Raw genomic sequence first — 22,163 nt, 5'->3', positions numbered from 1 at the left:
TTGATCCAGAGATAATACACCCACACACACACACCCACAGACACACACACCATTATTAAAGTCGTCTGTCTCTGCTGATGATTGTATAAGTGATGATTATGTACTGAAATGGTCATGAGTGGCTTATTACCTGCGGGCTGCATCAAACACAAAGTCAGTCATTTATTTGATAATTTTTTTATTAATTCATGTGGCTTTCTATTCACTTCCCATTTTCTATTTCTTCCCATCTTATGCAGTTTTCACCCAGACTGAACTGGGACCAGTGAAAACAACAACTCTAAACGTTATCAGCTTCTCAGCAGCAACGTATCCTGTTCCTGACAGTTATTACTATAAAATAATGTTTCAGAGTAAAACGACAAAGTCAGTTGAGGACATGACCTCTGGGTGTTTTACAGCCTGCACACGCTCAGTGTACATGCCACTGACACACGTGTTTTTACTCCTTTTGACAAAGTGGATTTATCTCTCTGTGTGGACTTGTCCAGCTCGTGCTTGACTGAAGGCTGAGACAAATGCACACAATACACAGTGATTGTATAGCACCTATGAACTATGAACCCTGAGCAATATCTATAATTATTGCAATCATCAATAGCAATATAATTAATTATAAACGTGCTCAAAAAAAGAAAAAGTACAAAGAACAAGAGAGAAACCAGAAACCAGAGTATCATAATAAATAACAAAAGTAAACAAAAACCACCCAGAGGTTTTTTTCCAAGATTTACAAAAAAAAAAGTAGCCAAATTATAAGCAGGCAAATCTAACAACCATTCCATATTGTCCTCATCAGTGCGCCAGAACATTTCTGGATTATGAACAGACATTTTGTGTGATATAGATTGTGGTAACCTTGTCATGATAAGGGCAACACAGATGAAAATGTGATTCTTTCTCAACCTCTCTAAATTCACACAACCTGTTATGTAATACAACAAAAATCTAAAATATATTGATATAATATTTATGCATTGTGTAAGCACAGTGAGGATTAACATATGATTGATCTGCCTCCGATTTGTAAAACGTTTTGCTGTTTGTCAAGTGTTTCTCTGTTCATAAACAAGCTTCACTTAGGAGAAAAGAATCATGTGACATTTATCACAATAATTATTGATATTGACTGATATTATAGCCCAGCTTTCAAGGGATAGTTCACCCAAAAATGAAAATTCCCTCATTATCTACTCACCACTACACTGAGGGGGTGGGCGATCTCCTCTGGGGCCGCGTTCGTGCGTCTATCACAGAGGACGATTAGGTGTAAAACACGGTGTAAATGATGATGTTTCATGTCAAATTTGAATGTCGGGCTTACGGACACTTGAATGACACCACAGGAGCAGTATGGAGGCATGTTGTGTTTTTTGCTGTTGTTTTTTACGTTTAAAGAAGTTCTCACCATTTTTTAAAAATTGGATTGGATTTGGCTGCAACGCTGTTTACCGCTGAAACTCCAAAAGTGTTTAGTGGACTCAAACACTTCACCCACCCCTCCATCGGCATATTGGTGAGTAGATAATGAGGGAATTTTCATTTTTGGGTGAACTATCCCTATAATTGTGGGTTATAAGTTAATTTAAGTTAAGATAAAATAAGATAATTTCTATAGGAAATTCTTGTGGCAGCTTGCTCAACGATTACAGTAACACAATATACAATAGAACACATTGAATAAAACAATTAAGAATAAATGTTATACAATAGTATGGTTTTCTCTAATAATAAATGAAAATAAGAGCATAAAGTGTATTTTAAGTGAAATAAAAGATGTTATTGAACACAGTATGTCTGATGGGAACTCTCAGTGCTTTCTCTTGCAGCTTCAGTGCCACAGTTTGAGGATGTTCGTGCACTTCCGGAACTTTCGTAATGGGGACCAGCGGGGAGCAGCAGGAGCGACCCTCCTCTTGATGAATGAGCGGCCGGTGTCTGCTCCTCCTGCCGCCGCTCCTCTCCTCTCCTGCTCCTCTCTCCTCCAACAAGCCGCTGCTCGGAGCCCGGAGGAACCCGCAGCAAACACAAGGTGAGGGACGGGTCGGTTCGCTCACACGTGTTTTCTCTCTGTTTGCATCTTTGTGTTCTGTGTGTGTGCGGAGCGACAACCGGGCTCCAGACAATAGAGGAGCACGCTGCACCTCCGCTTCCTCCCGGCCGCAGTGCTGCTGCTGCTGCCTCCTTCCGTGTTATGAAACCAGCCACCACGCTGCTTCCCCCCCCCCATCCCTGATTTTTAATTATTATTATCCCCATCTTATTTATTTATTTCTTCAAATCCCTCTCACCCCCTCGGAACAAGTTGCGACTACGACACCGGCGAGTTGACAGATCCGCCGGCGGAGCGGCTGAGATGAGCGGACACTCATTTGTGGCAGTGTTACCTAACAGCCATTTAGGCTGCGAGGGCAAACTAAAAAAGAATTGAGCTTATGTAAAGAGTTATGTAAATGTAGAGCTTCACTCCAGGGCAGCGGGGATCTATCCGTGTGTAGCTGCAGAAGTTGAATGAGGGATTTCCTCTGTCCAGGGTTGAGCTGTGAGGTTAAACTGAGCTGAGTGGCTCAACCAGGTGACTCACCTGCAGGGATGCACAGCAGTGGTGGTAGGAGCTGTTAACCATCACAAAGGTTTGGGTCATGTAATAGGAAGCGATCAGGGACCTCAACACCGTGGTTGAAACGTACTGTTTCTCCTGTGTGCTCTCGGCTTAACCGGTTGGTTAAGCGACCACTTTAAATCCGTTTCAATCGAGACCGAAATATTGGAAATCAAGTGGCATGTTAGAGCTCGAGAGCGTTTTCACACCTGAAAGACAAAGACCAGGGTTCGCACCAAGGTTGGTTTTGATTTCACACAGCAGTTTAGGGAGCAGACTAAAAGCAAATGTGTGGCATACACACGCCTTGTAGTTATCACCTACATGGGCAGCGTCTACCGTCTGCATCTGACACCAGCGTGTTGTCTGTTGGGGTCTTTCTCTTTGAAATGAGGAAATGCATTAACCTGTTCTTATCGTCATTCGCGTTGCTGCTGTATCACGTTTTACGTTATTATGGTAAGGTTTTACGTCTCTCACTTCAAGTGCAGTACTAGACAATAGTTCAAATGTGCCAGATGAACGTCCTTGTCATTCAAACACAATTTCGTCGCAAAAGAAAACTGCTAGCAATCCAATGAGACGCTTCTTTTTCTTCTTTTGTTTAATGTTGTCCCAACTTCCTGCAGTTGGTCCGAATGTCCCAACTGTCCAAAAAGTGTTTTCACGCTGCAAATGAACCGAACCATGGTTTGTTTGACCCGGACAGAGACCACCTCTTTGTTGTGTACCTAATTTTGTTCTGTTGGACTGGGCAGTGGTCCGAGGCACCTTCGCCTCTCTTACTTTGGATCAGACGAAACTGAATAGTAGACAGTCCAGACTTCCACTAAAAGAAGTGTTAGCTGAATATCACTGGCAAGAGTTCAGGTATACTTCCTCACTACGTTTGGATCTCATCCATGGTGTGACGACTGTGTGCTTCAAGTGCTTTCCTCCATTTCCCAGGATGCCTTTTGACAAACCTCTAGAGAAGTTGCATAAGCTTGATGCATGCAGTAGGAGAGAGATACAGAGAGGTGAGGAGCCGGAGCACAAGATGTCCCGGCTGGGAGTTGTGTCCTTTAATCAATACCCATTACCCAACATGCTCTGCAGCTGCAGTGCATTCTGGTCAGGTGAAGTAACTGTTGCGTCTTGAGTGGATTTCCCTGTGTGTGTGTGTGTGTGTGACTGTTGTGTTGTTGTAACAACCTTAAGACACAAACCCATGCTGATTTGATTTTGTTAACAAGTTTAGTAAATATAACTCCCCAACAAATACATGTGGTTCCCCACTAAAAGAATTTTGCTACATTAGTTGAATATTTAACAGATTTTTGGTAACAGATATTGTAGCTCTCACTTGTGAAGTCGGATGACTTTTTTGTGGGGGGGCACTGAACATGCATTTGGCTCCAAGTCACACTCTGCATCTCCCTTGGCAGCAGGATCGTGTTCTTGTAGTCTGATTCTCAGGTTTGTCTGTCTGCCTTTGCTGTCAGTGTTGATTGAGAGACTTGGATCAGGTAACGAGCAAACCTCTTCCGCCAGACGCAACCTGAGCTGATGAAACCTTCCTGCTGTCTTCTTCTTTCTTTTCTTCTGCCAAAAAAACATTGCATGAAACGAAGGTTCTCTTCTGCTTGTTTGAGTGTGTGTCGTCTTTCATAAAGGTCAGTCTGTCTTTTAAAATCTAAACCCTGGCCACCACAGTTTTGTTATTGTATTTTTCAATGGACCCAGACATGCAGATCTAGCAGTTTTCAGACATGCACTGAACTCTGGATAATCTCCTGGCGTTCTCCAGACGGGCTGTATGTGAGAACACAAATGTCCGAGTGAGAGGCTCTGGAGTTTCCACCGCGAGTCATGTTGATGAAGTTTGTAACACACGACAGACGCAAAAACGAAAAGAATACAAATATCTCAGGATGAAAAAGCTGTGCCATGTAGAAGACGCAGCCAAAAATGTCAAGGGAGCTTTTGTCGATGTGCTGTAGACAAAAACATGCGACCGCTGCTACGGAATATATACGTTCCATCCTGCCTGCTGCACCACACCTCACCTGAACGCTTAGCAGATTTCTGTGTTGCTGTGATCGAGTCCGAGCAGAGAATCTCCTGCTGCGTCGTTCATGTGTGAAAGGCAAACTCCGGAGAAAGTCCAGACCCAATTCTCCAGAGTTAATGTCTGAAAATAGCTGTAGTGTTGGTGCGGTGGAAGTTACAGTGCATGTTTGCTGACTTTGACTGGAATAGGTGCTTTGAACTGGGAAATCTTAGAGCTAATGAAAACACTGTTCAGAGAACATATGTGTCTAATTTAGAGATTTACATTAAGCTCCTACTTAAGAATAAGGATTTGGGTGCAAACTGCAAAAATATAAGGCAAAGTTGTCACATACCATTGTTTGTGTGAGTGTGTGAGTGTGTGAGTGTGTGAGTGTGTGAGTGAGTGTGTGAGTGTGTGAGTGTGTAAAATATATAAAACTCAGTGAGAAGGGAAATATGCAGCGGGTGTCGGATCTATGTGTGTGGGTTACAAGCCATTATATGTATTTGTATAAGTCAATTTTTCTTAATTACTAATAATACCAATCGAGGTTAGTAAGTTTGATTTTTATTTCTGTTATAACCCAGATTCTCTGTATGATTTTAAAAGGACGATCTGGGGCCACTTCTGTGATTGTCTCTTCGTTGTCCCTCCCTTCATCCCTACATCGCTCCTCCAGTCTGTTCCTGCTAATGAGCTCAGCGGGCGGTTGAGTACAGGAACAGAACCGCACAGAGGCGACGGAGGGATGGAGGGGGAGACTTCTGCTGGCCTGCTTGACATTTATGCACATTAATGGCAGCTGAACATCACAAAAGATTTAATGCGTGTATGAGATGGGAGGACCTGAATGTGCACAGCGGGAGAGCAAGGCTGGTTAAAGTCAATCAGACAGGCTGCGTGACGTGCACAAGTTCAAACATTTAGTAATCAGCATACGAATGAAGACTTGAGTGAAACAAATCTGGCTGTACGATTGCTATTTCTATTTGACTCAGAGATGCAAGTACAGGCGAGATTCTGTCTCTCTTCCATGTACTGGCTGCAAACCTCATCACTATCGCGATGTTGAAAGAATAGAACCTAAATTTATGATGCAAAATTATCCCAAGAGAAGTGATCGTGCTTCATGTGCATAAACTTTACTGCTGCACAGTGCATACTTTCAGGACTCTGGAATTAGTGTCAAAACCCCTTAAATGTTTTTAATTAAAGTAAAAGCCCTGATGTGTGTCTCTTTATTGGACAGTTGGTGCTGAGGAGGTAGGAGACAGAAAACGAGGAGAGAGGAAAAGAGGAGTACGGCATGAAACAAAGACCTGAGGCTGAACTCTCAGCTACCATGGCACCTAAAATAGTTGTATTTTGAATTTGCAACATGAAATTAAACACAATAAATATATAAGTGGGACATTAACAAAAAGAATAGGTCTATGAAAGACTTGATGATTTGAGACCAGGTAACAAGATAGTGCATAGTATGAAAAAAAAAAAAAGACACTGGGATTGTAGCTGCGTCTTAGATTAAGACATTGTTTAACTAAATTATATACACAAGGATAAAAATCAGAACAACTTTTTATATTATATTGAAAAACTATTAAACAAAAACAATGATATATATATGTATGTATGTATGTATATATGTATATATGTATATGTATGTATAATTGCACAATAGTCTGTCCTATTAACAAAGCAGATGAATGAGATTCATATTAAAGATTCAATATGTAAGAGTTTTGACTGTACACTTGTGCTGGTGAGGCCTCATACTCCGGCTGATGTATTATTTAAAAACAGTGAGTTGTTCAATGGGCAGTGTTTAATGTGTTGGTTGATGACATTATGTCTGCTTTGTGTGCATATGTGCATATAGAGCACAGCCATAAATGTATGGACGTGAACATTTTACTGCTATAGATAGCGTATGGTCCAATTAAGTCTACCTGATTTTATCTTAGATCATAAGATTAAGTAGAACATTTAGGTTGGGATTAATTTTCTGTGAACTGAATATTACATTAGGAAGTAAAGAAAGAAGAGGATGAGATAGAGATGAGGTAAGAATGCAGGTTAGAGCAGAGACTCTTACTGTTTCTTGAGCTGGAAAATCCTACATCTGCAGGTGAGGGATAGGAGCAGCAGTGAGTGTTTGACCTACACTCCTTTATAAAACAGCGAGGGAAGAGTGATACATGCTGGGCAGAGTGGTCTGACTGAGCTCCACTGCTCATATTCAGAGAAAACTGAAACATCATAGCAGGAGTTCAGATCCAAGTACAGATTTAGTAACACTTTTACTTGCTCTCATTACGGCCAGAGGCTTTAAATCACCCAAGAGAAAGGGGAGGAGTGGGTGAGAGGAGGAAGTTGGAGCGAGTGAGACTCCCTTTTTATGTTTCAGTAATTCTGCAAAACGACATAAAGGAAACACTTGGACTCTAGTGTTCCACCAGAGTCTCAGAGACGCACGTTCGAATGGAACGCGAACCCGCGCACACGCACATTTGTGAATGTTAAGAGGCATTAATCCTTTGCGTTTTTTATGATTGTAAGATTTTAAATTTGATAAATACCTTCACCAAGGAGGTTACGTTTTCACCCCTGTCCGTTTGTTTGGTCTCTGTTTGTTTGCAAGCGAGAAAAAAAACCTGGACGGATTGCCACCACACTTAGTGGAAGGATGTGTTTATTGTTCAGGGATGAAACAATTTAAGATTGGTGCAGATCTAGATCAGGGGGGCACAGATCAAAGGCATTTTTTTGGTTCTTTAACATTGGGACATTTTCATTGTTTTTCCATTCGAGCGTCCGTCCGTCCAGTGACCCTTGACCTACCAGGTTCTCTCCTCTGACATGGTTGTTTCTCAGTTTGTGTGCACATATGTCTGGGCTGTCATTTGTTGATCAGTATCCATTAGGTACAACTTGTGCTCATCTGTCATCTTGTTTATCTTCTGTGTGTGTGTGTGTGTGTGTGTGTGTGTGTGTGTGTGTGTGTGTGTGTGTGTGTGTGTGTGTGTGTGTGTGTGTGTGTGTGTGTGTGTGTGTGTGTGTGTGTGTGTGTGTGTGTGTGGATGTTACTGAAAATAAACATCTGTGGTTTCTGCAAAAAGACATTAACCGTGCAAAGGTTTTTCTTCCTTCTTGCATGAGAGTGGTTCAGATAGATGCAGAGTCTCTGCAGACTTTGTTTTTGTTCCACTGATGATTAGGCTCAGGGGACACAGAGGGTCGGAGTGGATACACAAAACATGTGTTCAGTTATGAGGGCGTTAACAGTTTTACAAATGTGGCAAATGTTAAGTTGATATCTTTAAAAAAGAATCAGTCAAAACTTAAGTATTGAGAAGTAAACTCTTTACCACAAAATAATTGCTATTAAACATTTTCGTCAATCTGCTGAACATCTAGTAATTTACAAACCATGTATATAAAAGGTTATATAGAGTCATTAGCTTGGGAACCTTGGATACCTGAAATTACTGCAGTGGCTTATTAAAGATTCAGTTCCAGTGCAAATAAAAACCTTTTTAACAGCACATCCATTTTCATCTGTCTCCTGCATGGTGCCAGTCCCCGCGTAAGACCACACGCCATTTTGTCTTTCACACATCTGATAAACCTGAGAGAGGAGATAAATGCTGGTAGAAAAGACAGTTGGTCAAAGTGAAGGATTTCTTTTATTTCTTTAATAAACCCTTGGTTGTTTGACAGTGCAGTCTTTGGATCTCGCTAGTGGAAGCAAATGCATTCCTGTAAAAATGACCAACGCGCGCCCATGAATTAGAATTAAACCTAGATTAATGTTCTGAGTCGTTCTATAGATTTTTTTTAGGGGGAAGCTTCCTTAACATGTGTACAGATTATTAGTTTTATTAATGTGGATTTTTGTTTTTGTTTTCCCAGCCTCCCACCATATGGAAGAAAAGGTGACAAATTCCTTTGTTGCTCATGTTTTAGAACTTATATTTCACTTTAACCTATATTCCACCTTTTAACTGAACTCGTTAGATTCAGCCAAGTCCTCTTCCCTTCACACTGAAGCTGTTAACCTGCTGTCTTTTAAGCTGCCTCACAGGTTCGATGTAGCACATATAGGTTATGCAGAGGAGACCCTTCCTCACCAATGTCCCCATGTGAACCCTCAACAAACCCAGTGAACCTACTAAACCCTCACTGATTGGCTAGAAAACAGCAAGCATCATCCAATGGAGTATCAATGTGGTCAACTGATTTCTGATCCCTTCCCCTGCTGCCTCCTGACCCCTCCTCATTCTAGTAGTATTGATCCAGTGTGTAACTGCCTGCATTACGTTGGTGCTAATCCTCCTTATTCGCTGACATGAGAAGTATATTAAACCCTTTTTTCACTCCAGTTGTTGATAAGCTAACATAGTTGTGTTTGTTTTCCTTTTTTAAATTGTCTTCAGATGCTGCGGACTAAAGGGAGCTCACGTGGACAGGGATTAGATATATAACTCAGATTGGTCCAAGGGTTTATCTATGTAAAAATATCCTCTGAAGTGTTTCTGTGTAGGTTCGAATTTTTCACTGATCCAGGTCACGTGTGTGTGTGTGTGCGCGTGCGACCTCTAGGTCACAGTATTAAATGCAGGCTAATCCTGAATAGACTTGTACGTGTTGTATGTATTTACAGGTTAGTGCGTCTGAGCGATCCCAGGTCTAAATTAGAGACCGCAGCCAAATTTAGATTGAACTCTCTCTGAGATGAGGTGAATTGAAATTGTGTTGTTCCTCATTATGAAAACAGCAAATCCTGCAGGCACTGAACAGTTACATGAAAATATGTCATAAAGGTCCTGAACTGAAGCAGATTGATGATTGTTAAAGTAACACTGTGGCAGATTTTTAATCTATTATTGGAGTAGTTGCTATACAAGAGTTGATTAATCAAACAGCTAATCAGAAATATCCTAATTAGTAATTTATCAAGGAACAAGAATAAGAGTGTGTCCACTAACTGCAGGTGTTTTTATACAAGTTAAGTAAACTGAAACTGGACAGTACACGTACTAAATATGTTTGAGTTTTATTTGAGCTGTTGTTTTTTCCCACAATGCAATGCACAAAGGAAACTGCTCAGATTTAGGTCAAATATAATGAATTGTGGGTGATTGTTTACCAAAAAAAACTTCTGATGCCTCCCAGTGAAGGTGAACTGACAACTTTTTAAAGTTAGACGGGCATCTAACACGACCTTTCATGGAATTACATATATGATTTTTGCACTAAATACAAAGTACAGATGAGGCCATATTGGTTTTGGTGGTATGTAAGAGGAAATTATTGCAGACAAAATAAAAGTTTGATCTTATGGTGACGATAGAGAAACTATTAATTAATTCTGAGGGGGCCATGAAACTGTAAACTAAAATGTATGGCCATCCAATACCTTTACAAGACCTTTAACGCAAAACTATAAACGTAAAAAAATCCAATGTACAATTTTTAATGACGACTAGTTAATCAATAAACAGGTTAGGGTTAGATTAAAAAATGTAACTTTTAAATACTTAATCATTTATCAATTGATCACGGAAATAATAATAAATAGAAACATTCAGATTCTACATTCAGAAATGAGGTTTAAAAGGGTTAACAATGTTACAATCTGTAATCTATTAAAGAACAACACAGCATTTTTTTAAACACAATCATTTGATGATGCTAGAAAACTTATAAAAGAATTCAAATCCGCATTTTTCAAATACAGTGTGTATTTGGACAGAGAATGTGTTATGTTGCCTTTTGAATGAAAACAGCCTGACATGATTGGTACACACACCCCACCACTGCGGCCTCATACACTAGGCTTCACTATTGTGTAATTCTGTTACACAAGCAGGGGGATGTGATGACGACTTAAGTCTGTAAGCCAGTCCAATATAAAAGGAAGGTGTTATACAATATCCATTTTTAGAGCCGTAAAATGAAGTGTTGCTGATTTTGATTGTTAATCATTTTGTATTCTTGCAAATGACCTGTACTCAGGAAATGGGTGGAGCATGGTCCAGTGACATAGATGCAGGGTGTCATCTGTCCCTGAGGCTCTTTAATTCAAAGTGTAAACCGTCCGTCCGTGCGTGCGTGTGTGCGTCTTTGTTAGGACCATTATGAACCTACAGAGTGAGGTCCTCACTTTCTGACCCACTTTTAATGGGCTGTTTCATGGTTACCACTTTCATGGTTAGGGGTAGGCATTTAGTTTTGATGGTTAGGGTAAGGGGCTATGGAATGTATTATGCCAATGAATGTCCTCGCTAAGATAGATGAACAAACCTGTTTGTGTTTCTTTGTGAGAACTATCTCAAGGCTCAGACCTTGATAGGACATTTGTTGACTCCTCATCTCTAAAGAGCTGTGGAAGGTTAAATAGAAATGGACTGACCCATTGTGGACAAAAGTTGTGTCTCCAGGATATACATGTAAGTCTAACTCCCCCAAGGTGATCTACTGTATAACTCACTCACTGTGTGTGTGTGTGTGTGTGTGTGTGCGTGTGCGTGCGTGTGCGCGCTATGCCCTTCCATCTTGGCATATCTTGTATAACTTTATTTTTTCCGAGCTGAACAGTGGCATTATTAGGCAGATCTTATGTAAGTTGGCTTATGCAAGCAGCCGTCTTCTTGTTGCCTCCCCTCCTTTATCATTCATTTTTATTCCTCCCTCCCCACCCCCACCTTTCTCTCTTTCTCTATTTCTCTCTCTCCCCCTCTCTCGCTCTCTCTCTCTCAGGGGCTTTCTAGAGGTAATAACATGGTGTCTGTGGGTGCAGAGCAAGTCTTTCAGTATTTGTCCATTAAGCATTACATTCCTGTGTAAGAATCGTCTGTATCATTTGCCTGAATCACCCACTGTGGCCGTGATGCAAAAGAAAGTGGTAAGAAATGATGTGTGATCAAAAAAAGATGCTGACAATGGGTTTCACGCTGGCAAAGGACACCGATCTTCTCTGCATGTGTTTTTGTCTTAAAATGGCAATTTAAAACTCAAACAATAGCTCCATATCAGAAGTAATCAGTTTGTCCACTCTGGAGAAGTTTGCCTTGTTGTCGCTAAATACTGTGTAGAAGGAATAGCAATGATAAAAGGTAAGAGCAGGGATTTCTGCTTGGATTGAAGTCAATTAGCTGCAGTTTTAGCCAAAGCGACATTATTCAGTGAATTCCACATCTATGAGGGGCCATTCAGGGTTCAGCATCTTGCCCAAGGACACTTTGGCATTGGCTGGGATTTGTGCCGCCTGCGTTCTGGTTGGAGGACGACCACTCAGCCAAAGCCTTCCATTCAGGAAACAGTGGAACTTTAACTTGACAGCCTTTGTTAGCAATGGGACTTTTTTTTCTAAACAAGGCCTAGCAGCGTTTAGAAAACGTCTCTTTTAAGCACTCCACCTACTTTGCTACTTTCACGTCTGCTACAGCTGCTTGTGGTCGACTAAAGGCTCATTTATGGTGCCTTAACGTCTGAAAAGACATATGTCCGTTTCAAATAATGTAACATCACTGCCCACTTACTACCACGTGTCCTTTTACGTTTGCATAGTTGTTAATCAATACATCCATTAGAGGGCAGCACAGAGTCGAGAGTTTTGACAACAAACATGTTGACAGTGAAGGAGGTTGTTGTAATGTTCAGAAAGAAGAAAAAGTAGCTGTTTTTTAGTAACATCATACCTGTAGTTTCTTACCAGCTCAGTAAGTCTCTCCTCAAAAGGTTCCGCCTGTATTGAAAAGTCTTCCTCATGTCCTATGGTCATCTCGCTTGAACTACAGGCTACACTGCCCCACAACGATTTCCTGTGGTACTGCTCTGATTCGTCTGTTTCGTCCGTTTCCATAAGCTGTCAGAAGAAGTGCACAAATACGGACTAGGTGAACTGAGATCGGACAGATTCCTGGATACCAGTGGGGAACTTGTCATACTGTAAAGTTGTTTTTAGACATGAACTGTGGAGAATCTGGGTCTGGACTTGAGACTGGAGTTTGCTTCACATATGAACAATTGAACATGAACAAGAGGATTTCTGCTCAGATCATGTGTTTTGTCTTTTTAACAGCACATCGACTCTGGCATCGGCCCTTATAACCGAAAGCTCTCTTGACATCTTTACTGGTGTCTTCTAACTCAAGTCCAGAGCCTTTCACTTGGACATCGTCTTTCTCACATACAGCCCCTCCGGAAAATGTCCGGAGATTAACCAGAGTTAAGTGCGTGTCTGAAAGCAGCTTAAATGAGTCTGTCCCAGCATAAGATCTTTACTCACTGTTGTCTGTGCTCCCACCACTTCCTGTGGCTTCTAGTATCAGGTTATGGCCTGTTGGAAGTTTGAAAAACAAAACCTTTGAATGAAAGGTTTCATATCAGTATCAGTTAACTGGGAGACAGAAAATTAATCTGCAACACTTTTCAAAATCCTTTGATCTTTACAGTTGAATAAACAAGAAAAAAAAGAAAACTATTCTCTGGTTTCATATTCTTAAATAATAAGATTTACTTCTGGTTAATGAATCATTAATCTTTACACCAAATTGAAGATTTGGTGTAAAGATTACTTTTTCAGCACGAGATTCCACATGTGTGTAGTGTAAGTGTCCTATTTTTTTGCTGAAAAAATGTAGGTTATCTCCCTCCCCCCCGTTTGGTCACGGGGGTGGGGGTGTTTTTAGGACACCAGACAGACTAGACTGCTCCCCTCCCCCGCTCCCTTTTTATTAAACCCCCCTCTCCCACATCTCTTGTCTTTGTCCATCATCTTTCATGCTTCCCTTTTCTTTATTCTTACCCTCACATTTTGCTCTCATTAACATCCTGTTTCCATATTCAGAGAATTTAAATTGCTGCTCACTCCGTCTGGCCGAGTCGCGAGAAACGCTCTCACAATGTAATGTTGGCTAAATCAGAGATCTGTGGATAACGCTCCTGGCCCCGCTCTGTGAGGTTATGTAAGGTAAGAGGATGCAGGGGTAGAGCAGGAATGTTTACTTTTTTGTTCAAGTCTTCAACTCACCCTATGTGAATAATTAATGGTAAAAGCTCTGTCTTTGCACATTGACAGTAGTTTGGAAGTCTCATCAATTCAGTTATTTGATCATGAAATATGTGCTTGATTTGGTGACACCACTGGTTACTGTGGTAACCGCAAGCATGTTTAACGATACAGGTCCTGTCTTTGTTCATGGATCTATAAAAAGATGGGATTCTGCTGATAAGATAGAGTTCGGTTCATGAAAAGGGTTTTCAGGTTTCATTCTGTGTTTTTTAACCTTTAAACTTTAAACATGTGAGATATAGAGTTCTTCATCAGTCTTTTTCATCAGGGGGAAATAGTCTCTGAGTTTATTTGACTTTTCTCCGGCTTCCTCCCACAGTCCATAGACAAGCAGATTAGGAGTCGGTTAAATGGAGACTCTAAATTGAGCAGAGGTGAGAATGTTTTTTGTTCTCTGTATATTGGCCCTTTGATTCGCTGGCAACCAGCAGGTTAGACCCCGCCTCTCACCCAATGTCAGCTGTGGCTCCAGCGACGCCTGCGATCCTCAAAGTGGTATAGAAAATAAATAGGTGTATTGAAATAGTCTGTTCTAGATTCATAACCATCACATTAAAGGTTCAGTGTGTAATATTGAGGTGAAAGGGATCTATTGGCAAAAAATTAAAACAAAATTTAATATAAAATAATTATAATGTTTCATAGAAATTGTTCAAATTGTTGTTTTCTTTACCCTAGAATGGACCCTTTATATACTTTATATTTACATCGGGAGCGGGTCCTCTCTACGGAGGCCACCATGTTTTTTACAGGAGCCCAAACTGGACAAACTAAACATCTTTTGAGTTTTTATGACAACTGAAAACTACCACAGGTTCTCGTTCATGTTTGGAAGGGGAGGGTGAAGTGAGGGGTATTCAGCTGCAACATGACACTTCACCATTAAATTCTACACACTAATCACCCCAAAGCACAGTGTGTACTTGTGTTCCTGCCTCTGTTTAAAATGAATCTCAAGCAAACACACCTGTACATGCTTCAGAAATGCAGCAGGTTGTTTTCAGTCTGTTTTACAGTGACGCGAAGTGTAGTCTGAGAGGATTTGATAGCTTTACGTTGTTTTAATGTAGAAGACTTTGAACAGTGTTAGTTAAACTCATGACTGAATGATCTGACTTCTGCTTTACATCCACTGAGTAAACACATCTGTTCCTGTGACTCCCTCGTGCATTTGTAGGCAATTTCAATAACTCAGAAAAAGCTAGCTACACCAATAGCAATGCAAATTACTACATATTATACACATAGTCAACAGTTTATGTATAAGGTGACTGAAAAGGCACGGGCAGAAGCAAAATGCTTATATAATCCTGTCCTACATTTCTGTCCATCTAATTAATCCTCCAGATTTAAACAAACGAAGCAAAAACATACAATGTTTGTAACCCAAAAAAATTGCTTCACAGACTTTTTTTTAAAAACAAATTTGGTTACAAACATCTCTTAAATCATATTTACTCTCCTGTAATGAAAACTAACTTTGGACACAACTTGGGAGAGGTTTTGATTTGACTCTAAACATTAATAGCATTATTTTATAATCTATCATGTCATGGTGATCAGCATAGTGGTGAGTAGATAAGGAGTGAATTTTCCTTTATTATGAAAAATGTGAACTATCCCTTTAATGGCTAAATGACAACATCTCTCTAAATGTCTGTTCCTCCAAAACGAATATCTGCCATTTGACAAGACTGTGTGTGTGTAGTTAAAAATCCGTGTAGAGATCAGCACTGTCTGTGTTGTTAGAGTTGTACAGTGAAATTCTAGAACTCAAAAACTTCTCAGGTTCAGTTGTTTGGTTTCATCTAAAATGTCTTTGTATCAAAAACGACATGAAAGTTGCTCTCGTCTCATTTCATTTTCCAACCGGTTCCATTTGTAAGCTCTCTTGTTCTGAACAATAAGCTTCACCTGCGCCGCTCCCTGTGGAGCAGAAAGTGTGTCAGATCAGTGCAAAGCCGAAGGCAACACATCGAGACGTTTGTAGGGGAGCTCCAAAACAGCTTGTTGCAAAGGATGCATTCAACAACACACTTACCTGCAGAACATACTGCAATGCTGTGCAACAGCCCTGCAGTAAATCTTACCTCTGTGAGGTCTTTTAAAACTGTGTCATGGATTTGTACTCAGCCCTGTTGGTAGATTCTCGGCTGTAATTTGTGGTGAATGATTTCACTACATCTTAATATGTTTGTATAATTTTGTGCACCCAGGAGATGTCAGTCATGCGTCAATATATGGTCTTTGAGGAACGTTAAACGTAATTCTCTCAGAATTATTGCCGGGCCGTTGCATCTGATTACATATTTTAAGTCATGTCAGGTAAGAAGAAACAGAATATGTGTGACCTACATGGAGCCGCTCAGAGCAGCCAAACCTATAGAGAAGTGTACGTTATATAACAGATATTTTACAGTGGGACGGCCTGACATGACCAGAACAGTTTGGCCTGCTTTCCTCTGCTATATTACATTACCCAGAACATGAGGGCAATGAATCCAAGTAGTTTTTGGCTGAATGCGACTTCCAAGTTATGTAGGTTAATAGCAAGCTGTTCTGTATCTCTGTGGGAGTTTCATGTGATCTGCTTTTCAGTATGTGTAGTGTAAGTGAAATGTTGCTTTACTGTTGAGGTTTCCCCCGTCTATATTCAAGAGAGTAGTCTTAAAGTTTGAGAGCTGGACTTTTTTGATTTAATGTTCATAAGTTTTAATGCTCTCATTCAAAACCCTGCGCTCACACTCAAGCCGTTTTCAGACATGACCTGCGGGTAAAATCCGGAGCTTCTACAGCACACAGACACCGTCGTCGGCTGTTTTCACCACAAACTCTCTCGTCATCTTCGTCTGTTTCCTCTACGTGTATGACGCCGGGAGATATATTTGTTTCATTTTTGCGTCCATCTCTCGTTAGAAGCGTCATGAACCCCCCAACTCGCTCACGGTGAATCCAGCAAGGGGATTCCGTGCTGTGCTTACACATCGAATTCTCCTGGATTTCTACGGACTTAATACTAGGAGGTCAGGTGGAGAAAGTCCGCAGAGACTGCAGTGCGTTCACACCCATGCACCTACTCCATAGGAAATACGGAGGGACTGTGGAGTTCAGGGCAGGTCTGAAAGCAGTTTTTCAGTGAATTTTGGAACAGTTGTTAAGTACGGCCCTGCTGGAGGACGTCAGGCTGTGATCAGGCTCGTATGGGGTTGGCAGCAGATCGCAGATAAAGTGATCTAATTTTGGTCAGCGGTCTCAGTTCGGCAGGACTGCACCACTTTGGTCACTTGAGCATGGAAGACAGCCTCAGTCTACCGACATTTTCATGTGCTTACTCCAACTTTAACTTTTTAAAGAGAATATCTTCAATAGTAGTACTAACATTTACTAATACCCTCTACTTACGAGCACAGCAGGGTTCAATTTGTATATTCACCCACCACCAGCAACAGGCTCACAGAAAGACCTCCCAGCCAAAATCTGCAGCCACCACATCCCTGACATTTGATGTTACATAAGGATGTCACTGATCCAAGTACGGTATGTGCTCGTTCCCTGTTTAACTGTAGTGCACTTTCCCAGCAGTGTTTGATCTGTGGTTGGAAACAGTGTCATGGTCTCTGACTCTTGTGGGTAACAGAGTGTGAGAATAAACACCCAACGTACCGAAGTGTCCTGTTGCAAGATATGACTCAGGATTTGTGTTCTCACAGCAGGTTTATATGTGCTGGTTCAGAAATGCTGAACTTTTGGTCCTATATTCTCACATTTTTCTTTTACTTAAAAATATTGTGTCTGTACAAGTTCCTTTAAGTTGAAGGGAACTTAAACAAGGATTTAAAATATCTTTAAAGAGATAATCTTATTAAATTAATCTTTATTCCTTTTTTTCTTTTAACAAAATGGATTTTTAACAGCACACTACAGTGTTGCCATGATTGCTGGCTAGTTGTCTCACGACAGAAAAGCACCATCTGTTGAAAGAGCATACAGTGTGTTTATGATCATGTGCAGCACAGAAGTAGACATGGTGGTTTCACAGTGGTAAAGTTAGTCACACCATATCTTTAATAGCTGTGATTACCGCAGTGATTTTGTTTGTACTGTAACATCATGAGCTGCCAGGGCTCTGGCCTTAGCTTGCAACTGTTAGCATAACGCAATGAGTTGTCAACCTTTCTCTCCTCCGTTTCCGCTCAGCTCCACTTGTTTTGTGTCGTTATTCTATATTTCATCAACACCTGACAACTGATTTCTTTACGTATTGTTCTTACATGCACATACTTTGTTCATTATGGTTGTATTGGTTTTATGTGCACATTTTATTTACTTAAACTTGCCCTATGGGAAGTTTTGATTGTAAAACAAAAAGCCTCCTCAGCAACTGAATCCTTCATTCTTCAATGTTCATGTTGTACATTTGATACTGTTGGGATCTATATTAATATATTTATAGATTTTTTTAATGATAAAACCTTTTCAGCACATTTGAACACGATTGTGATAATTCTGATAACCATGATAATGTTGATCACTATAATAATGGTACAAGCTGTCACACCATTACATGGAGGTAGATTGACGTGATTGCTTCAATATAAGATGTCCCTGGGAGGAGGTAGAGCAGGATCGTTTGGATCATATAAAATGAGAAAAGAAACCACAGTGTCTTTAAGGCATTTTATTCTGTGGTAGACAACAACAGTATTTTTGCCTTGATGCAGATCAGTGCTGCAGCAGTGATTGCCTGTGTGATGTGTGTGGCCCCTTCACTTAGTCCTTGAGCTGATTTTGAGGAGGTTTTCAAAAAATGAGACGTAACGAGAGCCTGCTGTTTATTTCTGCTCATGACCTTGTTGCCATCATCCCAGCTACCCTGCCCTATTCTACAGGTTTACATTTCTGCAGCTATCCGTGACATCTGAGGTCATACACACATCTGTGTTTTTGGGAGACCAGAGCGTCAGAGTAAATCTGGAGTTCACCAGGTCTTTGGTTACTGGTTTTCAGCCGAGCAGCGAGTCCATGAAGTCTAGCTCTGTTGGATTTATGAGGCCTGTAAAACCGCCCTGTCGGAACAATGATTCAAGTTGGCTGGAGCTACCTGTTGTGTAATCTGCTGTGTAACGTTATGCAAGGTGAGCTCGGGGGGGATCAGAAGTAAAACTTGCTGTGATAGTACTGTGTGTCTGGCCTCATCTGAGTGGGAGTGAATACAATTTAAAGGCTTTGTTTTTAACCAGCAGAGACAGCTAAGATCATAATTCTTATTTTTTTGGGGTATATTTAGGCCCATGAAACAATTTGCTCACAGACCTTGATGAATTAATGTATTAATGAATTTATATCATTGTCTTGTAGACAATCTTTGTTCTTTGCCATAATTTCTGTACTTTCAGGTCTTCTTCAATACTGTTGATGTCGATTATGATATCTGTAATAATGATATTTGTGTTCTCGTTTGTACCTTTTGTAACTTTGACATTTAAATAGCGATCACGGCTCTTGTATACGTAACATAATAACTCTGCTATAAAACAAAAGAGGAACAAAACTTTGCTTTTACTAAACTGCAGCTGAAAATGAAGGGCATGGCGGTAGCCTGTGGTTTCCCTTTACGATCGTTTCAGTCCAGCTCAGAGAAAAACCTGTTAGTAATGTGTGTGTAATTTTGCTGCTGAGAGCTGGGGCTTTAAAAGCATCTTAAAAAATCCTGAGAGCTCTTCACGTCTCTCAGTGGTACATTTGCCGCTGTCTTTCATCCGTAGGTCATGATAATGTTGGTTACGTCTCTCACTCTCTCACAGATGGATTTTGAAATGCTCCTTTCTTGTCTTTTCGTAAATCAAAAATCCTGGAGAAGAACTTCATGTACAATGTGGCAGGAACAAAATAATCTGATGCATTTCCTTCCCTCTGGAAGAAAAGAAACTTTATCAATATGAGTTCTGCTGTTGAAATTAAAATAGAATATCGTTTTTTTATGCAGCTCTCCGTGTCAGCTTTAACCCGTTTGTGTGCAGTTGTTCATTTATTCGTCCTCTTTGCTGCAGGTGTGTGTGGTCCTGCCATGCTGAGGTAGCAGCAGCCTGCAGGTCAGGATGTCTGATGTAGAAGAGGGGCAGCTGAATGGGAGGAAGAGGGAGATGGCGATCTGTTACATCAGCGATGAAGATGAAGACAACGACGGAGACGATGAGGATGAGCGGATACCTGGTGAGTCATGTTGCTCCCAGTGTTTTTTACCATTTACCAGAAACGAGAACCATGGAGGGATTCTTTAAGTAGTTTGTATTTATCAGTTTACTTCATCCACTCGTCATGCTGCAGGGTGACTGAAGCAGTTCCATACTACTGTATTTAATATAGTATAGTTCATAATATCTAAAACAAAAGAGAAAAAACTTTCCACAATTACAATTTCTTTTAGTTTTTAGTGTCATTTATGTTGTATTTATGTACAAAAAGATATGTCCGTTTCAAACGATGTATCCGTCACATACTTCAATGCGTCCTTTACGTTGGCCTTGTTGTTAAGCAATAAATGCACTAGAGGGCAGCACAGAGTGGAGAGTTTTTTTGACGACAAAAAACATGACGCTAGTGGAGGACGTTGTGAGAATGTTGCTCTTCAGAACGAGCAAAAGGAGACGATTTGTCCCTTTTTTTAATTAACATCATATAGATGCCTGTAGTTTCTTACGGTCTCGTAAAGTTTTGGATATTTCTTCCTCATGTTCTGTGGTCGTCTCGCTTGAACTATTAGCTAAGCTGCCCCCCCTCCCTAGGATTTCTCGTGGTACTGCTCCATTTAATCTGTTTTGTCCGTATTCGTAAACTGTCAGAAGACATGCACAAATCGGATGAAATGAACGTAGAATACGAACAGAAGGCTTTGTTTTCGTATTTTTATGTATCTAACATTGAGCATAAATTGGCCCCTAAAACAGAAGTTTGGAGGCTGCATTTTAATCTGGGGGGACAGTCATGTGATATGCGTTTTCAGGTGTGTGGTATGGATGAAGATTGTTTCTGATAAAAGCTGAGGTACTGGACAGAAATCAATTTAAAACAGTTATGGATGGAGCATAAATGTCTGAAACTGACTGTGACGTTGGTTTGAGTGTTGATCAGCACAAGGATACCCCAATAGAAAAAACTGATTACTTAAAACACAAAGATTTAGGTGTAAAGAGACAGATGGCCATGATAACATGAATCGAGGACAAACTCCCGACAGTTTTCTTTTTTGTTGTTTGCTTCTACTCAGGGAACGATCTAAAACCTCTTATTTCTCCATTTCCTCATTTTCCAGACATATTCATGTGCAGACTCTCTTTCTTTTTAATGTTGCTGTTGGAACAAACTGAACCACTGTTGCGTCCACATATGTGACCAGACCGGCTCAGCAGCCTCTGACCGTTTGTCCTCCCACAGGAGAAAAAAAATCTCCTCAACCTTCTCCTGTCTCCTCCTCCCCCCATGTCTTCTGTTGCCAGTATGTGTTGCATAACCCAATGAATCATCTATTAGTTTTATTAGATGCTGAGTCGTGTGTGTGTGTGTGTGTGTGTGTGTGTGTGTGTGTGTGTGTGTGTGTGTGTGTGTGTGTGTGTGTGTGTGTGTGTGTGTGTGTGTGTGTGTGTGTGTGTGTGTGTGTGTGTGTGTGTGTGTGTGTGTGTGTGGAGATGTGTTTCTAGCAGAGGAGTGTGTTTTTGTGTGTAGGAGGTAAGATTTTAAACTTCAGTTGGATAACTGAAGTGGTGTTAGTCTTTCATTGTCTTTGACCTCATATTCTGGAGACAAACTTCTGTGGATTCTTTTTGTGGCTCGTCACTGACGACAGCCGCAGTCAGAGGCGTCATCATTTCAGGTTTTCCCACCTGTCCTTCCCATGTTGGTGAACGTGATATCTCAGGAAGGCCATGGAGGAGTTTGGTACAAACTAGTGCAGTGCTGTTCTAAACCTGCCTGTTTGGAATGGGCTGTTCTCTTGTCCTGTGCTGATGCTCTGGAGCTACATCAGAATTATTCCGTGTCATTAGTGAGTCCAGGAAGTGATTCTATGAATGTTGCTGCCATGACAGAGATCTGCACCTGCGACACCCTTGTATGCCAGTGTCAATAGTGAAATAAAAATATTAAAATACTGCAGTAGTTTCCCCCGAGGAGGTGAACATGTTCAGCTCGGTTAACAGACTAACAGTTAGTACACTGCCCCGCCCCCACTGACTGCTACAGAGTGCTGGTCACCTGTTTATTCCAAGTTTAATAATATTGAACGTATCGCATGTCCAAATATTCCCAAATTTGACAGTGCACTTCAACACTGGGAACTAAGAACACACGTGACAAGGGTGAAGCTGATAAAATGAACAGTTTGCAACATTCGAATTGTGACTTTAGTATAGAGGTTCACTTGGACAATAGGATGAACTTAGTAGATTTAG

At 40.8% G+C, this 22,163-nt stretch overlaps 1 protein-coding gene across 2 annotated transcripts in view; it reads left to right on the top strand.

Annotated features, from left to right (window-relative positions):
* Window positions 1–1,904: 1,904 nt before the first annotated feature.
* LOC118110984 (helicase ARIP4-like) overlaps window positions 1,905–22,163 on the top strand; it is a 69,644-nt gene continuing 49,385 nt past the window's right edge. Inside the window, exons 1-2 of one of the 2 annotated variants that reach the window (XM_047340303.1) lie at window positions 1,905–2,032; window positions 19,767–19,929. In XM_047340303.1, the coding sequence (XP_047196259.1) occupies window positions 19,815–19,929 (115 nt within the window). In that variant the 5' untranslated portion in view covers window positions 1,905–2,032; window positions 19,767–19,814. Of the gene's footprint in view, window positions 2,033–18,741; window positions 18,852–19,766; window positions 19,930–22,163 lie in introns of those variants that run through there. The other variant, XM_047340304.1, reaches the window with a different exon arrangement.

The sequence above is a fragment of the Hippoglossus stenolepis genome, chromosome 6 (genome assembly GCF_022539355.2).
Source record: "Hippoglossus stenolepis isolate QCI-W04-F060 chromosome 6, HSTE1.2, whole genome shotgun sequence".
Lineage (NCBI taxonomy): Eukaryota > Metazoa > Chordata > Actinopteri > Pleuronectiformes > Pleuronectidae > Hippoglossus > Hippoglossus stenolepis.
Note: the sequence above shows the minus strand (reverse complement) of the source record. Positions and strands in the feature narration are given on the sequence as shown.